The 24679-nt window shown below is 40.7% G+C and overlaps 1 protein-coding gene across 1 annotated transcript in view; it reads left to right on the top strand.

The window, feature by feature from the left end:
* The window catches only part of arhgef10la (Rho guanine nucleotide exchange factor (GEF) 10-like a), a 110813-nt gene extending 89595 nt beyond the window's left edge, over nucleotides 1-21218 (top strand). Inside the window, exons 22-27 of the mRNA XM_008306919.1 lie at nucleotides 1539-1753; nucleotides 2672-2829; nucleotides 5112-5254; nucleotides 11962-12133; nucleotides 16641-16763; nucleotides 17361-21218. Of these exons, the coding sequence (XP_008305141.1) occupies nucleotides 1539-1753; nucleotides 2672-2829; nucleotides 5112-5254; nucleotides 11962-12133; nucleotides 16641-16763; nucleotides 17361-17902 (1353 nt within the window). The 3' untranslated portion in view covers nucleotides 17903-21218. The remainder of the gene's footprint in view (nucleotides 1-1538; nucleotides 1754-2671; nucleotides 2830-5111; nucleotides 5255-11961; nucleotides 12134-16640; nucleotides 16764-17360) is intronic.
* Nucleotides 21219-24679: the final 3461 nt, after the last annotated feature.

Here is a 24679-nt window from a genome sequence, read left to right as displayed (position 1 = left end):
GAATGTATAAATTGTGGAGGAGCCTGGGTGAGGGGGACCATGCCTCTGGCTCTGGTTCCACAGTTCCTTGAAGCCATGTTTTTTTGAGCTCCCTGCTGCAAGATAAGTCCTCCCTATCTTCCTTTCACCCTGCGCAACAGACCATTATTTGTTCTGGCTTATTCTCAAGAGCCCAAAGGATCGCTCCTGTCCAGATTCTGTACGCTGATACAAATCAAACAAATGATTGCATGCAAATAAGGGTGAGCGTGGAGGAGAAGAGCTAAAGACTATATTTAGCTCATGTCACATTCACACGATGTGATTCATACAGAGAATAAATCTTTGCTGTCTTGCAGCAAGCAGCTGTGCTTTTTTTTTTTTTTTCCCCAAGAAAGACGCTGCATTTTGTCTGAACATTCGTCTAAGCCTAACATGGGAGTAACAAATGAAATTATATTGAAATCCCACAGTGACATTTTAATTGTTTGGGAATTAGAGCACTGCCACCTTAATTGGAATTGCATCAGAGATAGGTTGGAGGGCTCCTGCTTTCTTGGTTTTCTCAGCAGTGGCATTGACAGGTTTACACAAAGGCCAATGTAAATGCGGTACATAGGAAATCAAGCCTCTGTTGAGGCAGATACTCAGTCTGTGGGGTGTGAAATGCCTTGGGAAGCTTGTTATGATTGGTGAACCTTTTTTGAAAACATCTAAGGTTGCTTTCTTCTTTGGCAGGAAGGGTTTTTTTTTCACAACCTGTTCTCTCTTCAAAAAGGGAAATACACCTACAGGGTCTGATTGGTAGAAACCTTCTCCAAATGCAGCCCCTGAAGCCCCTGAAGCCCTTGTGTATTCTTCTTCACTGCTACTGAGAGCAGTGTCTTCAAGTGTTCAGTGTGACCTTGGACATGTTAATATTAAATGTCAGTTTAAATTAATTGAAAATGATTTTTATTTTCATTTTATCTTTAACTGACTCAAGCAATAGATAAATCACTTGATCTCATAAGGAAGTAAGAAACCCCTCATTGTTAAGCAACTCAAAGCCTTTCCGAAACTTACGAAAGCCCTCTCTGTTCTTTACTGATGAAAAGAATGCACAAGTTTTAAGAATTGTTTGATGTTCTACAGATGACATTGTGAATCCGTTACATAATGTGTTTAAAATTCTAAGTGATATTCAGAAAAAGTGAGCGCGGACTACAAACGACAAGGTCTGAAAGGATAATTGATCTGAACTTTTTTTCCTTTTCTTTTTCTTTTTCTTTTTTTTTTTTTAAAACCACACTGCTGACAGGTAAAGAATGTTTAACCAAAGACACATTATCCTCTGGCCTTCACAATCTGATTACGACAGTGAACACCTACTGAAAGCATGATCTAACGGGGAGACTGCCTGGTTCGGCTCTCTGCTCTCCCGATCCCTTTTTTTCTGTTTCAGCAGAATAGTTTATTAGCCGTGGCATTATGATTCTGTCCATTGGTACAGCTTAACATGGGGTCTTGACCTTTTTCAATCAAGTTTTTTTTTTTTTTTTTTCGTTTTCTTCTTACAGGTGGCTGGTGGAGGAGAAGGTTCTCAAGGGCAAATAGAGATATTTTCCCTCAACAGGCCCATGCCAAGGGCTGTGAAGAGCCTGCAGGTGGGCTCTGCTGTCCGATGTCTGGAATACGTGCCGGCACCTACTCCAACCGAGGAAGTGGAGGCGGGAGTTCACAAGGCCGCCTCAGGGATCAGCACCAACATTTGTGTTGGATTAGATGATGGCCGGTAAGAGACTTATATGACACCAAAAAATTGTTTTGATGAATAAGGTCAAATTATGAAATGTAAAAAAAAAAAGAAAGAAAAGAAAGAAGCACAAATACACAGATTAGAAGATAAATGTTTTCCAGTGTCCTCTATATCTTCCGTTGTAAAATAATATCCGGCATTATCCTTTGTTACAGCCCCCCTGAGAGATTTCTAGCAGTATAGATTTGCTTGTCAATATTTCATCAAAGCAAGAAATCAGAGTTGATACCCCAACACAGCATCAATACTGCTACTTCTGCTAAGATCACCGTTTCATTTTCAAATCCAATAAACCTTCTGATCCCCACTGTGTGTAATAGAGGATAGGTTTAATCTCAGTCTCCTGTCACAGTTGCAGTAAATAAATTGTTTGCTTTTTTTTTTCCAGACGGAGAATAGTCTTGCATATCACATTTACCCATTATGTCGCCATTTTTTTCTAAAAATTTCCATTAACAGCAGCATTCGTCTTTTGTATAGAAATCTAAAATATGTCAGCGGTTTGTTTGTGCTGAGTCATTATCTCCCAGTATGAGAGTCTGTCCAGGGAAAAGGAAAAAAAAAGACATACAGTAAAATGCTATGAAAAAAACCAAACCAAAAAAACAACTATTTCAGCATTTTAGTACACTCGAAATCCTGTCAGCTCCAATGCTACTTAACATTTTCTTCTCAGACACAGAGAAACAAACGGCGATGTGCATTTGTCATTCTGAAGAAGACAATAAGATGCAGCAAAGTTCAGATGGCATTTCAAACACAAGAAAGACGGAGTGGTTCCACATACGCAATGCTTTGTGCACGGTTAAATCAAACTGCATGAAAACGAGGCACTCTGTCATTTCAAATGACACTCATTTATCATGTTGGCTTGTGCCGCTGTTGTTCTTCCAGCGTTCTGGTCTACGGCAGTGTGGACACTGCAGCACAATGCCTACTGACCCTCCGTAACCCAGAGGGCTGCCCTGTGCTGTGCCTGAAGCACTCCTCTCGCTTCCTGTTTGCAGGCCTGCGGAACGGGACCATGATGGTTTATGGAAGAAATAACAGTGGTAAGGTGCTCCTGAGGTTGCTTTGTTTCTAGACTGATGGCTCTAGTTTAGTGTCTGTCAGGGGTGGCTGCTGTACTCTCTGTGTGTGGTCTTTGTGGAGAAGTGAGAATGTCTCTTTGTCAGTGGGTTTGTTTTTCCTTTTATTGTATGTAGTGAAGAAAAAGGCAAAGAAAAAAAAAAGACTTCATTAAATACTCTACAAACTGTTTTTATAAACTTTTATATCTTGTAGATACAGTAAATGAGGCTTTTCATTGTATAAAGTCATTATGTGTTAATTCTAGCATTTACTGTGTGTTGTTTTCTACCAGTGCTGTACAGATCCAGTTATACAGGCAGAAGGCATTTATTTCACAGCAAATTACACTGTGTTGCTTCATTTGTAATATGAGGTCATCCAACGTTCTATGCCTCTTTGGTTTCTCTAGATATATAGGTACCTATATATTATAAGTTTAATTTTCTTTCATGTTCATAAAGCATCTATTGTGCTCAAATATGATTATTTCCCTAATAATTTGGACTATAATATAGAGGTTATAGATAATCCATGGTTGTTTTCTTAAAAAAACAAACAAAAAAAATAAACTTTTAGAATTATTACATTATTTTTCCGACCTGCCATTCAAATGTTTGCCTTAAAATCACTTTTCTCGTTACACTATATTTCCCATTTCCAGTGATTTTCACACCTGCCTTAAGTATGAAAATAACACTTCACTATGTGGTAGATGGCATGCTATGTTTAGTCAGGCATTTCACAAGGCCAAGGGGGCTTAACACCATCTCAGCAGCGGTTTGCAGTCTTCACAGCCAGCGGGAGCACAATAGCTCTATCACTGGGTTCTCTTTTACCTGGCCAGAGTATGTCAACGTGCCTGCCTGCCTCCTGTGCGCCTCTCTTCTCCCAAGCAGAAAGGATGATTAATTACACCAAGCTGCTGCATGCCGATTAAATATTACTATTCATGCTTTGTATATAAGAAAAAAAAAAAAAGAAGAAGAAGAAAAAAAAAGGACAGGAGAAAAGCTCTGGAGGGTGCCGGGGAATGTTTGTGGATTCGGCACATCTGTGAAAGATTTATGCCCTTGACTAGCGTGCTACTGTCTGAAAACAAGTCTGCTGCAGCCAGAAAATATCAAGGCTTTAGTTGAGACCTGTATCAAAAGGCATATTTATACACCCAACACATTGTTACTTAGTGAAAAATGTGGTCCACCCTTCCCCTACTGCGATATGTACATCAAGGCAGCTTGCGGTGAAAATATTTTACAAGATAAAGCAGAAAAGTTTGGTTTGGTGCGACAAGCCTGGTCCCCGTGTTAAAGAGGGAGAAGCACTGGCATGGCCTTGCTTAGCGCAAGTGGCCGGAGGGACATTTACAAGAGTGAATTTTGAAAAGGTGGAAAAATGACCTTTATAACAAACCAAACAATTAACCTGTGGAAGTCAGAAGGCATTGTAAAGCTATGCTCCTATGAAAGGGAGAAATAAACAACTCAAAATGTTAATTAAATGGCTGGGTGCACTGCCTTCTTTAATTTTGCTTCATTAACGCACAGCAAAGGAAATGCTTATGCGATTCACTTTATAATGTGCGTCTGTGGTAGCCGCAACGTGTGCCCCCTGATTAAAACTCAAAGCGAGAAAAAAGGGTCCGCTTCATTTTCACACTGATGAAGCAAAAAAGGAGACGATGAGCCGTTGAGAGTCACAGCTCTTTTCAAAGAGAAAAGAAGTGGTGATAAAGAAGCTGGAAAGTTCATTGAAGTGTACACCTCAGACTCATTAGCATGTAGGTGGCAAGGGCGTAAACACTGTGCTGCGCAGTGTGTGGCGATTCACAGTGTGTGGTGTTTCAAATGGAAGTCCACAGTCTTTAGTCAGCCTGTAGTTCATAGACTCTCACATGGTTGTTTGTTCATTAGAGTAAAAGAAAAACCAGCCTCCACTGTGAACCCCCTTCACTGATGCTTTAGTAATTGGTCAACAATGTTGAAATGCTTTAAAAGTTTTTTTTTGTTTTTTTTTTCCTCCATACATAAACACCAACATAACTTGCTGTGGTACAAGCAGGAAGAATTTACTTTAATTGCCTCACTCAGTGTGACAGTGTTCCAGTAGAAAAGGGGGCCATGTGTTCAGCATTTATTAATAAAAATGTTGCCTAGCTGCTGTAAAAGCCTGTGATTCCAAGTGTTTCTTCACATCTCTCTAGTATCTTGGTGGCAGCTTTGAGAAGTGTGTTTGTTGTTTGTTCACTGGGTTTTCGTTTTCTCAGATGATCTTTGGGACCCTGACTCATGTAGATGTGTAACCCTGGGTTCAGACCCGGTTCGGACGCTGCTGGTGCTCGATGATTCAGTGTGGGCAAGCTGCGGGAACTCAGTCACAGTCGTAGAAGCCTCCAGCCTCACTACTCAGGTAAATAACTAAACTGTAGCTAGGCACATTATGTTGCAGTTTACCCTGTTACTGAAAAAAAAAAAAAAAGCAATGAGTTTTAACACTGCTTTGGTCTGCAAAATTCTCATGAATGTGCATTATTTATATGGATATGCAAATATGGGAGCAAAGAACAAAACCACTGAAGCATTGAGGGTCTTATACTAATAAAAGCTCACAGGATTAATAAAATGCTCTATGCCCATGGTAAAAAAAATAAAAAATAAAAATAGACATATACATATACAGTTAACATCCAGCTGATGATCACTGTGAAGCACTGGGCAGCTCAGGAGTTGGTGGAGACCAAAAACAGAGCTGAAAGAGTAATCTGTGTCTGTGTTGTGTTAACAAGCCACTACAAGCTACAATAACTAGACTAGACTGTTTATAAAAGATGGACAAAGCAAGTAAAGCAAATACAGAAGTGTCTTAAACAGTCAGCAGAGGGCGACTCCTTTGGTTGGGTAAAAACAACAAAAGGTCCAATTGCATAGAAGTCAATGAGAAAATTACCGAACCTCTCCCTTAATCAGTCTGTAAATTACAGATCTTGTTAGACTAATATAGACAAACACAAGATGGGGATGACCAATTCCCAAAGGGTTTGATGAGTGCTAACACAAAGGCCTCACAATAGTAGTCCTTCTTTTATGTACACTCTATGATTAAAATGCAAAAGCAATGCTGTTTTGTACATTGCCTATATAAAGTATGAATCCACTATGGATTGTTCTCCTTTCATTGCTTTTCAACATTGAATCATGTTCAATTTAGTATGGCTTTATTTTTTGTCAAAACAGGTTTCTTCAAGGTAATATCAATGAATTAGAAAAGTAAAATTAGTCATGGCATAAGTATTCATTGCACTTAAAATGACTCATCTATTTTATCACAGATGCTGCCAGTTGATGTTACCAGTCACACAATTAGTAAAATGGATGTCATCTAAGTGCAGCGAATGTGTCTCGGTGACTGTAGTATAAAGACACGTGGATCTGGAAGGTCCTTTCACTGGTGAATCAGCACTCCTGGATATAACTACACCAGGAAGAAAAAAGATCACTCCTACCAACTCTGTGAAAAGGTTTTTAAAAAGCACAAGTCAGTGAATGTCCATCCATCCATTGTCTATACATCGCTTAATCCTCACTAGGGTCGTGGGGGGCTGGAGCCTATCCCAGCTGACTTAGGGTGAAGGCAGGGGACACCCTGGACAGGTCACCAGTCTATCACAGGGCTACACTTAGAGACAGACAACCAAGCACACTCACATTCACACCTACGGACAATTTAGAATCACCAATTAACCTCAACATGTTTTTGGACTGTGTGGGAGGAAGCCGGAGAACCCGGAGAGAACCCACGCTGCACGGGGAGAACATGCAAACTCCACGCAGAAAGATTCTGGTGCCCCCACCGGGACGCGAACCGGCAACCTTCTTGCTGCGAGGCAACAGTGCTAAGTCAGTGAATGTGCACAAGAAAATTTCCAAGTCACTAAATATCACTTGGATAACAGATAAATCCATCATTAAAAATGGAAGGAAAATGGCTCATGTGTAAATGTGCCTAAAGTATGCCGTCCTTAAAAAACTGAGTGACTAGCGAAGGAGGCCACCAAGACACCTATGAGTTCTCTGAAAGAGTTTCTTGTCTGTTGTGTGGAATATGCAAAAAGATTGCTGTATTTAAAAGTTGTTGAAATGAACTTCAGATAAATTATCTTGCTTTCATCCCTATTTGCAGGGTCAAATGTGGACATCAGTAACACAGGGACAGTGAATTATTATTATTATTTTTTTAATATTTGAGGAAATTTTCCTCTCCTTTAATTTTCTGGAAAGATGCAAGGATGCATACGCACAACCTTAGAGAGCCGGCGTTCTAATCTGCGATGTCATCAAGATTTACTGCCTGAAGCTGCTGCACGGACAGCGAATCAGACCCCTTGTAGATTCATACAGCGTTTGCTGGAGCCCTCACACACACAAATAAGCCTCATTTAGCCGGACCGCTCTGAGCTCTGAGTTATGGTCCACAAATGCGCACCATTATCTCCACAAAAATCATTCGGGGTGTTGTCTTTGTCATGCTTTCCACTTTGGAGTAGTCATCCTCCAAGGTGTTCTTCTGCACGCTGTGTCATTAGAGGTGTATAGCAGGGTGACTTCTCCGGCTGTCGTAGACAATAATGAATGACATAAAACAAACTCTTCTGGGTAATGTTAATATTCCGATGCCGAACTGCAAACCATCACCATTTAATTATAGCTCCCAGATGTGAGTGTGCGTGGCCGTATAAATGGGTAAGGTTTTACCTGAAAAGGAGGATGCGTAGCGAGCAAACCTTCCCCGGATAAATAGAGTTGTGACATATAAAAATATGAATTTAATCAAACAAACAAATGTATTTCCTAGCATATCATGTAAATTTGTTTTCATTATCAATGTAAATGAGTTACATTTTCAGAAAAAAGAAAAAGTATTACAACAAGAGCGAATGTAACACATTTATTTCACCACTTATTCCATTTGCAATTATTTTTCGTTGTCCTCATGCCAAATACAAACGCTGCAGATGTACAACATGCAGCAATACACACAAGACAAACACAAAATCTAGAATTATGCAAAATACAAGGTTAATATGTATGTTCTTTTCTAAAAGTTTTAACAAATGAAGATAAGCAGTTGACAACTCTGGATGAACAACACAGAAACAGCAGCTGATTGAGTCTGCTTCAAAACCCACATAATCAGGAGTGAGCTGAGCTAGGAATGTCTCCTTTTATTCCTTCACCTCTTTTCCCTAGCGCAGTCCCCCAGAGACACAAGCTTAATCAGCTGAATGGCCACGCAGTTGAGGCACAGTTCTGGTTCACTGTATCTCCCACAGAGCTTAACAGGTCAGCTCTGGTTACTTCTTTGCTAACCTTGTCTTCCTCACTAATATGGACTCAGGAGGGCTGACTTCACAGGGGCTGCGGTGCATATCCAGGATCTGGACAAGTAGTATGTGGTACCTGCAGGAAGAGATGTGACTCGGTGCAAGGCTCCAGGGTTCATGGACTCTTATTCACCTTGCTTTATTCCATTGTGTTCCCACATGTATGCTCACCACTTTGTGAGATTTGCTGTACTTTTGAATAATTTATCCATAACTTTGCTGGACACTGCGCCCTGTCTCATTTGACGCCGTTGATCCTGCACCCCGCTGCTCATCATGTGTCTCTTTTTAAAGCTTCACCGTTGATGCATCGACGACAAGGTGTTATTTAAATATAACCTTTTCAGTCTGTTTCTGGTAAACATCGCTACACTTCCTATGGTGTTGAAATGGCACCCAGCTGAACCCCAGAGGATCATCATAACACTTAGAAATTTGTGTGGACTCCCGGCTTTGTAATATATGATTACATACACTCCACCCCAGTGGGGTATATGAAAATTATGGTGCTGACAAATCCTCAATAATACAATGGCTGTGAGGAAAGCAGTGAAGAAAAATGGGGGAAGGCAAGGCTTTAAAACATGTTTTAATGCGTTCAGAAGCATTCAGTCTTAGATGCAGATTCCTTGTAACAAGCTCACAAAGCCTGGAAATGACAGTTTGGACTATTTGGGGTTTAAAAAGTGAATGAGCTAAATGTTAATGTATGCAGACTAACATGCTCACAGTGACAGAGATAACATACTGATGTTTACCTAGTATATTTTTCATGTTTGCTGTTTTGGTTTATGATGTTAGCATGCTAACATTTAGCACTCAATGCAAAGCACAGCTGAGTGTTGGAATTTCATTAACATTGCCGCGTTTTGTCGAAGATAGTGCAAGTTTATCCAATTCATCTTGAATGATGCTACTAAAACTTAAAGGCAATGCAAATAGATTTGCTCAAAAATGTCAACCAGCTGGTGACAACAGATGGAAAAGTCAGCAGATCACCATCTGCTGAAGGCTGTGAATGTCTATGCAAAGTATCATGGCAATCCAGACAGTATTTACCAGAATATTCTACTCAGAACTGACTTAGCCAGTCATGGAGTCTGGTTGCTCATGGCACTAAAAGGGTAATTCATAGATAAACAGAGATCAGCTTCTCTTTCCACTTATGGTATCTTTGATTTGGCTCACAGATGCGTAAATACAGCTCCATATGGTGCATCGAATCATTTAGATCCAAGGGCCAACCAAGGTACTGCAACAAAAAAACAACCATGTTGAACTAAAAACATGGCCTCCAGCTTTTTTGTTCTCTCCCGGTTGTTTCTTTTTACTTAGATTTACTACAGTCATACTCTGAGCTGTCCGCACCACCAAAGAACTCTATTCACACTAAACTGTACTACTTTTTGATGTGTATTTAAACTCATTTACTCCAAAGAAAAATCTGGGCACGTCAGTGAAATTATAAAAATTATAAAAACCCTATTTATATTCTCATCAGACCAACTAAAAGGGCTTGGTAGCAGCAAGAACACAATGGAAATCTGAAACAACTTAATTGGGGAGAAAATGAAGAAAATCTCAACCAATCAAGTGATATTTGATTTTGCAGATAGACCCGCAGTAGGGGTTGATTTGAATCTGATGATAATGCAATGCTTTGTTTGTTTGTTTTTTTATTTTTACACAAATGTCTTTTTGTTCGAACATTTATGGCATCGTTTGAGACACTTTTTAAGGGCCAATCTCGGTATTATTACGGAGCTCCACAAACTTGAACACTCAAGGTCTGAGTCGCTCCCATGTAACCAGACCTTAACAAAGTAGGACATGCATGGCCATACAGGCTTTGATCAATACTGACTGGCAGACCTTGTTCTTTCCTCTTCCCATTACTATTTCTTACTCTTCCTGCTTTCGCCCATCACTCACATTTCCACTCGACTCCTTCGCCCTCAGAGTGGAGATGTGGACTTAGCTCTCAGCAAAGGACAAAGACACCTTGTCACCTGGCGTAATGAAGGACTAATGAGCTGTTCAGACCAGCTGTAGTGTTTGTGGCTTTAGTTGTGTTGTTATTTCCCACTGCTGGTGGAAGACCATAGGAGGGATGCTGCTGTTTGTATGACACTGCCGAGTTGAGTGGAAAGGGCACATTACTGCTGTCAAGCTTCACTGACTACCTCATCTCTGTAAGCAACGCTGGATTCAGCAGACTAATACCAGGTTGCTGGTTGGGGGCAGCAGCTGCGGCTTGTACTTATCCTGCATTTGACACAGCACAACGGTCATCCAGCATGGTTCAGTCCGTGTCTGTGATAAGATATGTGTGGAATTCTATTTAGGAATGTTGGATAAAATGTGAATTGTTGCTGATGTAAATTGAATTTATTAATTATTAAAAAAAAACAAAACTTAAGTCAGTGATTTAAAATAAATGTTCAGGCATGGCATCCTTTGTATCCCCAGTCAAATGAGCCTGTTGTGTTGTTTTGTATTAGTTTCCCAGAATGCCTTCCAGCTGGTTTCAAACATATGGGACTCAAGATGGCGTTCAACTGCTACAGTATGTCAGCCATTGATTAGCTGGAAGTCCCTTTTTTTTTTAGAGTCACTCGGCTTGATAATGATTAATGCGATCATCTTGCAGCATATACAGTACAATGGGACTGTGTTTTCCTTTACAAACTCGTCAGCTCATTTGAATTGCAATGGGTTATTGAAGGTGAAATGTGCCTTTTTATTATGGATATCTAATTTTTTGATGGCTGCACTTGAAAAACGAAGAGATGCATTGCATATCGTCTCCCAGGCGAAACAGGCACCCACTCCTGAGGAGTCAATTAAAAGAGAAAACACATCAAAGGCTTCTTTCCCTTTTTCCTAATTTCAAACAAAGGAGGACCCACTGGCAAGGGCACACAAACAGGTGGTAATCCCTGTCTGCCAGTGCACTTGGGTTGGGGTTGGCGGTGCATTCTCATCCTCACTCAGTCACTCTCACTGACTAATTGCCCAGCTCCATGCAACTTGTACATTGACAGTGATATGAGTTTCCAAGATGATGCCCAAACCAACCCTTGTCACGCCTTAGACCGCAGGGGCCGCATGTGTTGCCATGATAAGGCTCATTGCATTTATTTCAAGCTGCTCATTAAGACTGGGTGCCTGAAACTCTTTTTCCATTGTGCTCTTAAAAAGATAGAAGCCAGGGGAATGATGCAAAAACATGCCCCGTGTGTCAGGGACTCTGTAAATTACAAAATTAGGAGGGACATTTAGACTTTATTTACAAAAGCAAGTGAGGAGCAGCAGCTGAATGTGAAATTCAGTGTGCTTATAGTAGCATGATGTAATTATGCCATCTATGATACGATGAAGCACGACACAGTCTGCCAATCGTGACTTTTCTATGATTTGTTGTTTTGTTTTTTAATGCATTTTTGTTGTTGCTATGAGAATGGAAGGCTAACTACAAACTGCCTGAACCATTTTAGAAAAATTGCAATCAGGCTACAATAGTAGTAGCACACAAAATATATGGAGAGAAATCTAAGAAGTAATGTATGTTTGGTTTAAAAGACCAGAGATTCCACTGAGAGCTAACCTTTCCGTTTTGGAAATGCTTCTTTTTCCAGCGTACAAATAATGTCATTAGTTGATGTTGTGGGTAATAACATTTTTCCCACAAGTTCCATCTTTTTCTTTTATAAAAGCATGATTGTTTCTGTTACAGAAATTTGAAGTGCATCCAGATCCAATGGTCAGCGTTGCACACATGGCGTGCGCTGGTGGAGGGGTGTGGATGGCATTCTCAGAGGGTTCTTCCATTCGTCTCTTTCATACCGAAACACTGGAGCTTCTGCAGGAAATCAACATCTCGACACGCTCGACGCTGCTGAACACAGGTACCCTCACACCACCGCTCGGTCTTGACCTCTATATCCAGAGGTCATGCTCCGTCCTGCGGCGCAACGCAGAAATCAAAGCACGGTTTCGCACAAAAACTCACACAGTTGCTTTTCTTTGTGACAAATTCATCGTCTGATGCTTCCAAATTGTGCAACGTAAATGCATTTGTTTTTACAGGTCACTTTGTTAGGTCTTTGTTTCATGAGAGCAATGAGAGGGCGGCATCGGAGCACAGATGATGCTGTCTCCTCTCCACATTGATATTCTCATTTTGTGCAGGTTGCTCCTTGGGTCTTGAACTCCTGGGACTGACCTGAATAAGTATCCATCTCAGGCCTTTGCAAAGACATAATAAAGCTATGGGGTGAAAGACAGGGATTAATAATAATAAAAAAAAATTAAAAAAGAAGAAGAAAAGCTACTGAGCAATGAATTGGCAGCCTTAAAGATTTTCTTACATAGAGTTACCATGGCAGTATTCATGCCTTTCTTTAAACATCCCATGCTCCTTTGGTGTCTTGCCCATTTTACCTCTTTTTCTCTACATGTACCTCCCCTCTATCCTGCTTTTGAGTTAATATTTTGCTTTCTTTTTGTCCCACTTTTCCCCTCTCAGTCACTGTTTCATCTCATCCGCTCTGCTTTAAAATCCTCTCACCCCCATTTCACTTCTCACTGCAGTCCGTTTAGGATGCCACAGATAGCCCATTACTTCCTGCGCGCCTGCCTTCATGATGGATGAAATATTTATCAGCAAGTGTGGGTGTTTTCCCTTTTTTGAGGCAAGAACTATGGTAAACAAATTAGATTGCACCGGAGCGTACCTAAAACTGTCTAATGGCGATAACTGCAGTACATGTGACTCAATATCAGCTGGCCACAAACATGTTCAGACTGTGGCACGCGGGCCCCTCAGCTCATTCAGTACATGAATGCATAATATGTGAAGATCATTTTGAGCTTAAGGGAGTGATATAAATGCATCTGGATTTAGAAAAATTTGTCCTTTTTATTGAGTCACACCAGACTTTGATTGATGTATTTAGAGCAATACTCAAAGCTGTGGTAGCACTCTATCTCATAGGGAGAAAAAAAGGTTTTCTCTTGCGAGTTGAGTAAAGAAAGAATAACAACAGGCATGCTTTTCAGACACAAAACTTTTCTCTTGATCAAAGTTCCTTTTTTTCCCCCCTCCCCTTTCATTTGAGAGGAGACTTTAAAGCAGAGCGGACTCCTATGGCCGTGATATCTAGAGAACACCAGTGACCCAGAGGTCATTTTCACCCAGCGCCAGTGCTTCCCCTTGAAATATGCAGCAGATTTGCGGGAGGGTGGCAGCCTCAAGGCTTGGCCCTGGGGGAAGTTACAGGGTGAAAAGAAAAAGAGTTGCTCCGCTCATGTCTTCAGGGTCCACAAAAGGAAGAGGATCTTTGACTTAAGTTGTGATTTGTTGAGCTCACAAGAGGAAAGAGGATCCCCCGACACTCTACAACCACAGATACTGCACATGAATTACTGATAGTTTCTCTCCATCACTGGGTCTCTGCTCCCCTAGGTTTCTCCTTGACTTATGCTAGGACATGCAGTAATGATATACCCCCTAATCCTCTCCCCTTAATGTGATTTATACTCAACAGGGAATTCCAGTTGCAGTAAACAACAGAGAAGTTTCTGAGGCAGAGGAAACTGCTGATCTCTTCTCTACTAATGCCTTTAATAGTTCTATCCTTAGGGTGAAAAAATAATATTCCAAAATAAAGTCCTCAGTGACATATCATAGAGAAACATTTATCTTTGGAGACATCTTCTTTTTAAGGCAAATACCGGCTCCCACGATAAAGCCACTGCGCACTGCGGAGTGTGTACATTTCTGCAGAAATTGGAGGTGCAAGATTGCTTGAGGTTAAGCTATACCTCCTTAATCTCAAGTGCCTTTGTCATTATCCCTCTTTATCACTGTTCTAAAGACAATGCCTGGTGCCCACATCTTCCGACTTAACTCCAGATTTCATGGTAACCCGGGAGTGGGTGTTCATGAGCATCACTCTCTCACTTAAGCTCCCTCACCAAAGTACAAATAGACTCTCAGGCAATGTGAGCAGGTGGCAGACAGTTTTGAGATAAAGGCCATTTTTGCCAGCGCCTAACTCACTGCTGTGACCCTGCAAGGTCTCTACCTAAAGGCTCTCTGGCTTGCTGAATGCGCTCCACGCTACAGCGTCGGCTTCCTGCTCAAGATGATTCATTTCTTCACACTGAAATGAATTAATTAATGACACCGTTGAACCACTCATGCAAATCATCATAATCTGAGCATGACACAGAACAAACATGTAAATACAGCTACACATGTAAATGAGCATTCTCTTAGTTGTGTTCAAATGAGTGTTGGTGTAATTCAATTATAGTTGCCATGGATATTATGGTAAATGGTTCTATAGATAACTAGGCCACAGTGGGAGCCAGAAGCTGAGGGACCACAGAAGGAATGCAAAAATAAATCCACAACAAACAATGCTTTTTTACCCCCTTTGTTAACTGCAAACAAAGGATGTGCATGTATAATAAGAGTGTGCCATTATCCTTTTCCGTCACTAATGCAGCGCTATGAAAACAGTTCCGCAGTGGAAAAACGTCGCAGCATAAAATGTATGTTGACTCTTGCGTCACGCTCTGTACCGGAATGCAAAAAGTAAACTTCATTCGAAGAAAAGCACTGTTTAATCTCATCCAGGGATTATGAACCCACTCTAAAGGAAGTGGCCCTGGATGACATCATTTGTCACATTAACAGAGAACCTCTATACCAGCAGCAGTGACAACTTGGTACATCAAAACTGATCTTATCGGCTGCAGACAAGAACAAAAAACTAATGAATGAACGTAATTAACTAACTTTGTTTACATTCTCTTCAGTCTGTTTGCTGATACAGCCAAAAACTACAGAAATATACATGACAGAGTAAATATCATATGAATAAGAAATTAAAATTACAACCTAAAATAATAATTTTTAAAAAATCATCTGATTTGGCAGCCAGTTGACCCACTTTTAGTGTTTATAGCACAAACAGCACTTTGGTGTAATAGAACAGTTGAAGCTCAGCAGCACATAGCGGTGCATACTACTGCTAAAACAACTCCATACCTGGTAAAGATATTCATAAAAACACTAAAGTAATCAGCTGTGTGTGTGTGTTTGGTATCAGACTCGGCTCCCTTGAAGGAAAAATGCACTAAATTACATGGTTTATTCAAACCGCCTGGCAGAATCTTTAGCTAAGCAATGAGAGAACAGACAAACACAAACAAAACTCAAGAAAGCAGTGTCAAACCTCAACAAATCTATTATAGACTGAAAGATGCACAGTATGGAACTAAATGCCATCACTTGCTATAGACATGCATTACCCCTACTACAGCTAGAAAAGGATGTGACACGATCTGGTTGGCAGGAGCCCATGTAGCTAAGCTGACCGTGACGCCTGACCTGACACACACACACACACATATTTAAAAACATTTCAATGGCATTGTTTCCTTTTTCACATCAGCTTTTTTGGTTTTCAGTGCCAAATTCTATTTTCAACACATTGTCCTGGATCTCCACATACTACACAACAGGAGATGTGCCCAAAACAAAGAAACTATTAACACTAAACTACTAGACTAGAATTCTGACTTAATAACCACTTATGTAGTTTTTAGCTGTTCTGGATGATTGAAATGTTTGCTTGGGACAGTAAATTCTGAAGAATCATATGTTGCTCCGCTACAATAAGGTCACTCAGCCGCTGAGACCTGAGAAGAGGTCTGATCTGGTCACCGAAACTGACTAAAAGCCCCCATGTGGGTGTAACCATGGATACACAGGGCCTGCATATTTAAAATGATGATGATGTTTGCATCGAAAAGGACATCTGTCATGTTACTAGTAAAAGAGGATCGCATTGCATATCATCCGTGCTGTGTACAGTAGCCAGTGAAAACTTTAAATCTCAGTATTTCAGAAGCGCTTAGATCTCAGACAGCAACATGTAATGCCAAGTTAACAGAGTCTTGTTTCCCATGATGTGCTTCTATGAGAGTTTTCTTTCAATTGGGTCAGTGGCAAATAGAAAGATCCAACTTTTCATAATCTTATATAACCCAGAGCCCTAGGTGGCTTTGGTGTGCATGTGTTAAGCTTGTCAAATACAGGCTGATCACAGAGCTTAAACCTCTCCTAAAGCTAACACTGATAACCAACAATAAAAGTGTGTTTGACTTTTTTTTTTTTTCTTCATGCTGGGACTGAATAGTGCTGATAATAATAAAATAAATGGAAGTTCATAATTCACTTTCTAAAAGACAGACCGCCCAATCTGTAAAACTTGTATCATTTTGTCAACAGGCAGTCATCTATTATTTTGTCAAAAAGACCCATAATCTGTTGTGGTTGTATTTTGTAACAATGGGTGGCAAAGAAAACTCAATTTTCTGTCGATGTGTTCTATATTGCAGGTCAAAAGAGCATGCGAGTCACCAGTCTTCTAATTTGTCAGGGGCTGTTATGGGTGGGCACAGCCCAAGGCTTAATTATCACTCTTCCAGTTCCCAAACTGGAGGGCATCCCCAAAATAACAGGTATGGATCAGAGGGGGGCGACTGACTGTGATTGAACGGCCTCTTGAGAGGTCAGAAGAAAAGCGAAAAGATTTTTTTTTATGATAGAAAATTGCTCTGCACTGCCCATTATTGAGGTCACACTCCCAGATTTTTCTTGTGGCTCTGGGAATCAGTGCAAATATTACTGGGCAGGCAACACACAAATCATACTGTATATATATTCTTGCAGGGTAATTTAAAAACTGCCTGGCAGGTTTTGTTTATTACGCCAAGTGAATGAGGTCGATAGTTTCCCACTTGCAGAACCCTTACTTCTCAGCCAGCTTATTTCAAACTAGCTTATTGAATAATATGTAAATGCCTCACAAACTATAGCTTGCTTTACTGTTGTTACAGTGGTACAATTATGATAAATAATTACAATTAACTGTTGATGGCATATAATCCAAAGCTGGGTTTAGGGTAATTTTCAGTTCACACAGTGCAAATTGCATCTTGCATAATGATCTCATTTAATTTATGTAACTGACAATGGCTTGACCCTGGTGAGGTATGGGGACAGAATCTGTTGTCTCTCTGGACGGCATTTAAATATTCTCTGTCTGTCTGCTACAGGAAAGGGAATGGTCTCTCTAAATGCCCACTGTGGGCCTGTGGACTTCCTGGTCGCCACCACCAGCACTCTGGCTCCTGAACTGCTAAAGAGGGACTCTGTCGGGGACGGCCCAGACTCTGCCTGTGGAGGAGAGGACCGCAGCGACACCTCCTCTCAGGAATCACTGCAACAGTCCTACCAGGGGGAGGGGAGAGGCAAAGGACGGGGTGTCCTGTTGCAGTACAAGCTGCGCTCTACATCTGGGCTACCCGGACGGCCATTAACGGCACTGGGCGACGAGGCGTCGGACTCCTCCCTGGAGTCTTTGGAGCACAGCGTGGAAGACGGATCTATCTATGAGCTCAGCGATGACCCAGAAATGTGGGTCCGGGGGCGTCCTTGCGAGAGGGACGGGGGGCGCAGGGACAGGGTGATCTCTGCAGCGGTTATCTCTGGTGGCAAGGGTTTTCGCAGACTGAAAGAAGGAGGAGCAGGTACTAGGACAAGCGGGGAGGGTTTAGAGAATATTCTAATGGTATGGCAGCTCCCGCTGACAGTGTGATATGGAAAATATATGGCGAGGTGATGTGTATTTATGGATGTCTACGGCGCTTATCCTTGAATCACCTGCTCTATAAATTCTAAGGATTTGAATATATGATGAGAAGGTGTTGCCACTGTTACAGAGCTTGACATTTTACGATTTAGCATTGTCAGCCCATAGGAGGCTGTGAATGTTCTAAATTGTGTGTCATTTGCACAGCAGCAGCAGCACAGGCCAACACACATTAGTTCCATGTGATTGTTTTGATCTGGTTCCTTGTCCTGCCTTAGTTAAGATTGATATGCCTCAATTTAACCTCATCATTGCTGCGTGTGCTCTGCCACATCTATTTTATGCGAAGGACTTCTGTGTGAGCACCCATGGACAGCACGCCTTTGAGAGGCAGCCTTTGTTGAATCTGCCATGCTCTGCAGAGTTAGAAATGGACGTCTTTTATCTGATCCTGCGGGAGAGATCCCATCTGTTTAGAGCTGAAAGCTGGGGACTACCATCGCATCACAAAGCACATTAGCACATCACTTTATTAGCTTTGCCAGCCTCTCTCTCATCCCATACAATGTGAATGTACGATACCGTCTATTGTGTCTCAAAACTGAATCTGTGCTCTCTTAAGAAAAGAAAGAATTTCATTTTTCCTGTTTTGTTGCAGCTGTAACAAAAATGTTTTATTTTTTTTTTAGTGATGAAAAAAGAAGTTGCTCTCAAGAGCTTACTATGCCTTTGTTGGGGAGGGTCATGCTAATACAGACTGGCTACAAAAGAGCTGTAAAAACAAACTGATTTGCAAAACAGGTCAAGAGAGTCAAAGACGTTATTGCTCTACATTACGGCATCTATATTTGCACTGTAAAATGACTGTAATTATTACAGTTTTACAATTAATCAAATTAAACTTTACAGAGCCACACTTTAGAGCGTTATCTCTCATAAGTACTATAAATGTCAGATATCTATTTGATTATTCACTGGCATCTATCAGCTCCATTAAACAAATGTGCGCACAGGCTTGTTAATACTCGACTCACATTAGCTGGAAACCCCAGTCACACATCAAAAGCCAGACTCCAACGAATGATGAAATAAAGGTGTTGCAGCATCTAAACTGCTGTCGGCTATGTATCAGCAGAGGGAGCCTACCTAACAGAGACACCAATGAGCATGTTTACAGGACCATTAATTTTCAATAATGTTGAAGGTGATTGTGATTAAAGGCGTTGTTTTCCAATGCATAGCAAAAGTCTGTATTACAATTAATAGATCATGAAGATGTATATTACCGGTGATATCAGCTGCAGCTCCAAGTCGTGGAAGCTTCGTCCTATTGACACTTGTGTTTTAATGCTAATGTCTGACAAATAATTGGAGTTTAATGCAATATTAATATTCTATGGTAAGGGTGTGAAGATGCCCTTTAAACAACCTGTTATCCTTTTTGAGTAGAAACCTCACAACTCCATTTTTGGTGGTCATCCTATCTTCAGATCAGCTGAAAGAATAGGTGGTTTGTCTTTAACCTGACAGGATTTTAAACCCTTTTAAAACCGTATATAGAATGCACTCATTATGCTATGTACAGTTTGTTCTTTTTGTAACTCGTATGAGGATGTGATACGTTGTTTGCACCCGACAACAGCAGTTTGTTGAATTGGAAGTGGTATGAGAAGCACTCTGTGGTACTTTGTGAAATAAGTGTTTCCTTTAAAATGTCATAAATAAAAGTTGTAGTAGCATTGGCAGGCCGGCAAACATGGACTACTGACCTTGCCAAAAACTAAACAGGGAGGTACTTTACAATGCACATTTTTCATAGTTTTCTAGTAGTGGGTGAGGACAGTAGGTGGAGGCCGCACAAGCATCTTAATATGAACAAGGTTTAGTAGATTTTGAATAAACCAAGAGAAGTTGAAGGTTTTTAGTAGATCATCTTTCTCCACCTCTATTCCAGTTAGTTTTTCCACCACACATCTCATCTTATCCCTTTAACACAGAGGCTTGTGTTTTGTATTTTTCCCCAAGGCACATTGAGGTCTATTTTCCCTTCTCCTTCTCATGGAAGAAATTCAAAAAACATTTAACAATATCTGGTTGTCAACTACAATTATTCAGAATTAAAATACAACAAATGTATGCCATAAGGTCATGTACACTATCCTTGGATACTGTCATCTAGATATAAACCTCAGTGTCAAATCAGAAATTTTATTTGAATTCATGTGAGATTCACTGCTCCTGGAGCAATGGCACCCACACAGTCACTATGAAGGTTGTTCATTTAACCTTCTTTTAAGATTATTTTTTGCCTTTATAGGAAAACAAATAGTAGAGATGCAGACAGAAAATGTGACTGGAATCAAACTGGGGATGTTGTGGTTGTGTGGCATGCGCTTTAAAAAAAAAAAAAAAAAAAAAATTGGCAACCAAGGTGCTCCAGTTGTTTGTTCCCCTTAACCAGAGGGTGACTATGTATTCCTGCTTGAGTAGCCTGATGAAATATACATGTAAATGATTCTTTTACTGCCATGCAGTTGGCTTTTGTTTAACTGTTTCAATGGCCTACCCATTGACTTGTGCATTTTATTTGCTTACAGTATATGCCTAAATGTATTATCCATGCACTGAATAATAATACTCAAGAATGAACGTACTGTACTACTAATTAGAACTGTTACTGTACTAATTAAACCTATTTTCCCTTTTGTAAAGAAAGTACAATTCTGTTGATGTTTTCGTGAGACTGTATAAGGCACGCTTTATGTAATTTATTTTCCTGTGGTGTTAAAAGGGTAATTGCAAAGAGGCCTCTTATATTTGTGCATTTGGCTGTTGTTTCTATCAGTTATGATAATTTGGACTCCATGAGTTAAATGCTAAGATTTGACAGCTTTGTGACATCACTAAAGGAAAGACTGGCGAGGTAAGATATGTCTGTTGTTAACGTCCATCACAGTTCACAGACTTTGATCTACCGTTCTTGCTGTAGCCATGCACACACAGAGTTTTCCTTTGCAATGAAGCATTATTATTGGCATAAAAGGTGCACTCACCTTAAGTTCTTACAGCTGTTGACTGTTTTCATTTCAGATCTCAGTAACTCACAACTGTGGTGAGTAAAATCTTACCAGCGTTGATAGAAATGATGGTCAAAGGCAGAAAAGTAAAACAATGAACTAGATTGATCTAAAAGTATTATGCTTAAAGCTGTCATGGGCACATGGAGATGCAGCGCTTGTTTCCTTTTGGTACAGTACTTTAATGTAACATGTCTAAACATTGTCTAACAAGCAAATGATAAATTAAAACGTCTATAACATGAGTTTGAGTTGTATTTTTTAATATGAGCCTGTGTGACTCGGTCTGAGTCAGCCTTGCACATCTGGACACTACAGTTTTATCCCTTCACTCTTTGTAAAACTGCTTTAGATTCTTTTAGGTTACACAGGGATCATGAATGAACAGCCTTTTCTTATTCTAATTCTTATGTAAAGGTCTGCGCTCTGACTCAGTCACTCCAGAACATTCGCCTTGTTTGCTTGAAACCCATTTCTGTGTAGCTTTGATTGTATGCTTCGGGTCATTGTTTTTCTTCTCCCAAGTTGCAGTTTTCAGACAGACTGCATCAGGTTTTCCTTCAGGATTTCCCCATGCTTCGATGCATTCATTTTACTCTCTAAGTTTACAAGCCTTCCAGGGCCTGCTGCTAAGAAAAATTCCCCCGTCATGATGCTGCCACCACCATACGTCACAGTGGGGATGGTGTGTTTAAATGATGTGCAGTGTTTGGTGTCCGCCAAACATATCGTCAAGCCTGATGGCCAAAAAGCAAAATGTCTTCTCATCACACCAAAGAACCTTCTTCCAGTTGTCTTCAGGGTCTCCCACAGGACATCTGGCATTCTCTGTTCCAGATTGAATATATACCTTTTCAACAATGGCCACTCCCCCTTAAAGCTTTGACTGGTGAAGAACAGGCAACAGTTGCTTTAAGCACAGTCTCTCCATCTCAGTCACTCAAACATGTAACTCTTTCTTGGTGGCCTTCCTCACTATTGTCTTTCTTGTATCACCCCTGACTTATGCTTTTCAGTCACCTTTTAGCAGAGTTGCATGGACTGTTGTTTTGTCTTCATGATGTAGTTATATCCAAGATTACTTATCCACCAATGACTAGACCCTCCAGATACAGGTGTCCTCATAAAACAGTCACTTGAGACACATTGACTGCATTCAGATAATCTCCTTTTCACTGATTGTGCGACTTCTGGCACCAGCTGGCTGCACCTGTATTGAACTCGGTGAGTCACATTAAAAAGGGTGAAGACTTATTTAATTGCTTACTTTAAATTTTAGAGTTGTAATTAATTGACAATACTTTGCACAAACTTGTTTTCACTATGACATTAATGATTTTTTGGTAAGTTCTTGTCAAAAAAGGCCAGATTAAATTGACCATGATTGAAAACCATGATGTTGAAAAGCAAAAGCAAAGAAAACTTCCAAGGGGGGTGGAAACATTTTTAATAGACACTGTACATCTACTGGAAGCCAGGGTTAAAAAAAAAAAAAAAAAGTAGGCTAGAGACTGTGTGGAAAGCGAAATTGGATGTAATGTCCCTTAATTTTGCACTCAGCGGTTTTTCCTTTCTGAATATACTTCCCTGTAGACATCACATCACAGGCCACATAGTCCAGTTTATTTGTTTCATGTTGTTCCTCAAAAGCATTGATAGCTTGAAACTAAAGACAGCACCAATTTTACCTGTGGATTTAATATTCCAAAGACAAAAGACATTGATTACTCCTTTTGTTATAGCACAAAAGCAGTCGCAGTCAATTCAGAACAATAAATGTAATGTTTTCATTTTCTCAGATTGACAGCTTTTGTCAGTTACAGGCAAACTGCAGTTTCTATGAGTGCAGTGTTTGAGTACAACTTCTTAGTTAAATGATCACCATTGAGACTTGTTTTGTCACATCCTTTATACCTCTTCACCTTTATCCTAGGAGGAGGGCCAGCGGCTTATGTCGTTGCTGGCACACTGCACTTCAGGGAGACAGTCAGGATTGTTATGAGCGCGTTCAAACTGCAGGTGAAAACACACTGGGGAACTCCTACTATTTCCCATCCTCCTCTTTCACCCTTCCTCTCCATACTGTCTTTGCCTGTCTGCATCTCTGTCTTGCTCCCTCACTGTGTTTCTTTATCCTTCTGCTCGTCTTGCTCTTTCAGCATGTCTTAAAGAACACAAAGAATGCATTGGATACAAATCCATGATATATATTATAAAAGGAAAGGAGGCGTGTGTTTTTTCCTCCAGACCAAGCATTAGGTCAATGTGTGCTGTTGCCCTTTGACCTCAAAATTATATTAATAGCTTCCTCTTCCTATTAACTCCACATGGAGCAGTCAGGTCACATGAAGGGTCCCTTTGGTGCTGACAATGTCAGATAAGGGTGCAGAGGGTGGGGGAAATGGGGCTGTACATCCACTGAAGTGAGCCTCAGCAATTGCCTACAGCAAGCACAAAAGGTCAGTGCTTAAATAAACCATAAATGATGGGCTAAACAAGAGGGGTCACATGGAGGTTCCGGTGTGAAAGGCATCATTTAGATAATTATTGTACATGTCTAAACTGATCACAGCCAGATGAGGCTTCTAGACATACTGTAACTAAGAGTAAATCAGCTAAAGTTTCATTTGAGCTTATGTTATATACATACAAGTGCAGAGGATTTTTATTAATAAATTTAGCAGTCTTCCTCAGTCGTGCAATGATTCAGTTGGATATACATAACAGTAAAAACAGGCCTAAAAGAATAATGCATTCTCTGCCATTATTATGCCTCCTCATTCTCTGTGGATATGAACAATCTAGGTTTTGTTTACTTGTACTCTTCTCAGTTTTGCCACAAGCTCTCATTTACCCAAACTTTTTGGCTCCTAGATGTTATCGTGGGAGCACAGACTATACGCAAGCAGACATCCAGCAACACAATAAGGATCACACCACTACAGGAAAGGGTCCATGAGACTCCAATGAGAATTCAGAATGTTATACCGATCTGATAAAGCAGTGCTCAGTTGCTCCTTGTACCTGGGACAGCAATAGAGCACATCCTTGCCTTGAAGCGAAATGACAAAATGAGAGGCCAAAATGCTGCGCAAGCGTTCCACTGTCAAGACTCAAACAGTATAGGGCATAAATATGTGTGCTTTTTCTGGTGGGACTCCACAAACCCCTTTCTCTAAACCTTTCTATAGATATTTTCTGCCAATTAACCCTGCTCCAGGAGAGATTTGCCTATCTCAAGCCCCAGCTTTGCGCCTGTGCAGCTTGCGGCGTCAGTCTCCCTACGTCTCAGGTATAATTTGCATGCCTCGGTCAAGGCTAAACTGAAGCGGATGAAGCGTTGCAGTTTGAAGGTCTCCCTGCTTTATCTGCCGACTCCTAAAAGCCAGGCATATTTGCATTGCTTTTCATTTCCGCAGGCTTGGCAGTACGAATGATAAAGGAAGAAGAGCACACTGTACAAACCTTGCTTAACAAAGGAGGCAGTAGCTACTGATTTGCATACGCAGAATGCATGGATAAGGCCCACACAGGGCTGCCTCAGGTCTTATTATCGCCCTGAATCTACACTCAGACCTGATGCCTGCCAACACCTAGTGCACAACCCCACCGAGATGGGCTGGGTCTTGGTGTCAAAGTCAGTCCCAAACAAACCTAAAAAATGTGTATATTTCAATAGAAGGTATTGTTTAAACTTGGATCTCAA

Source organism: Stegastes partitus, unplaced genomic scaffold (assembly GCF_000690725.1).
Source record: "Stegastes partitus isolate 25-593 unplaced genomic scaffold, Stegastes_partitus-1.0.2 Scaffold49, whole genome shotgun sequence".
Lineage (NCBI taxonomy): Eukaryota > Metazoa > Chordata > Actinopteri > Pomacentridae > Stegastes > Stegastes partitus.
This window is presented reverse-complemented; position numbering and strand designations above follow the sequence as displayed.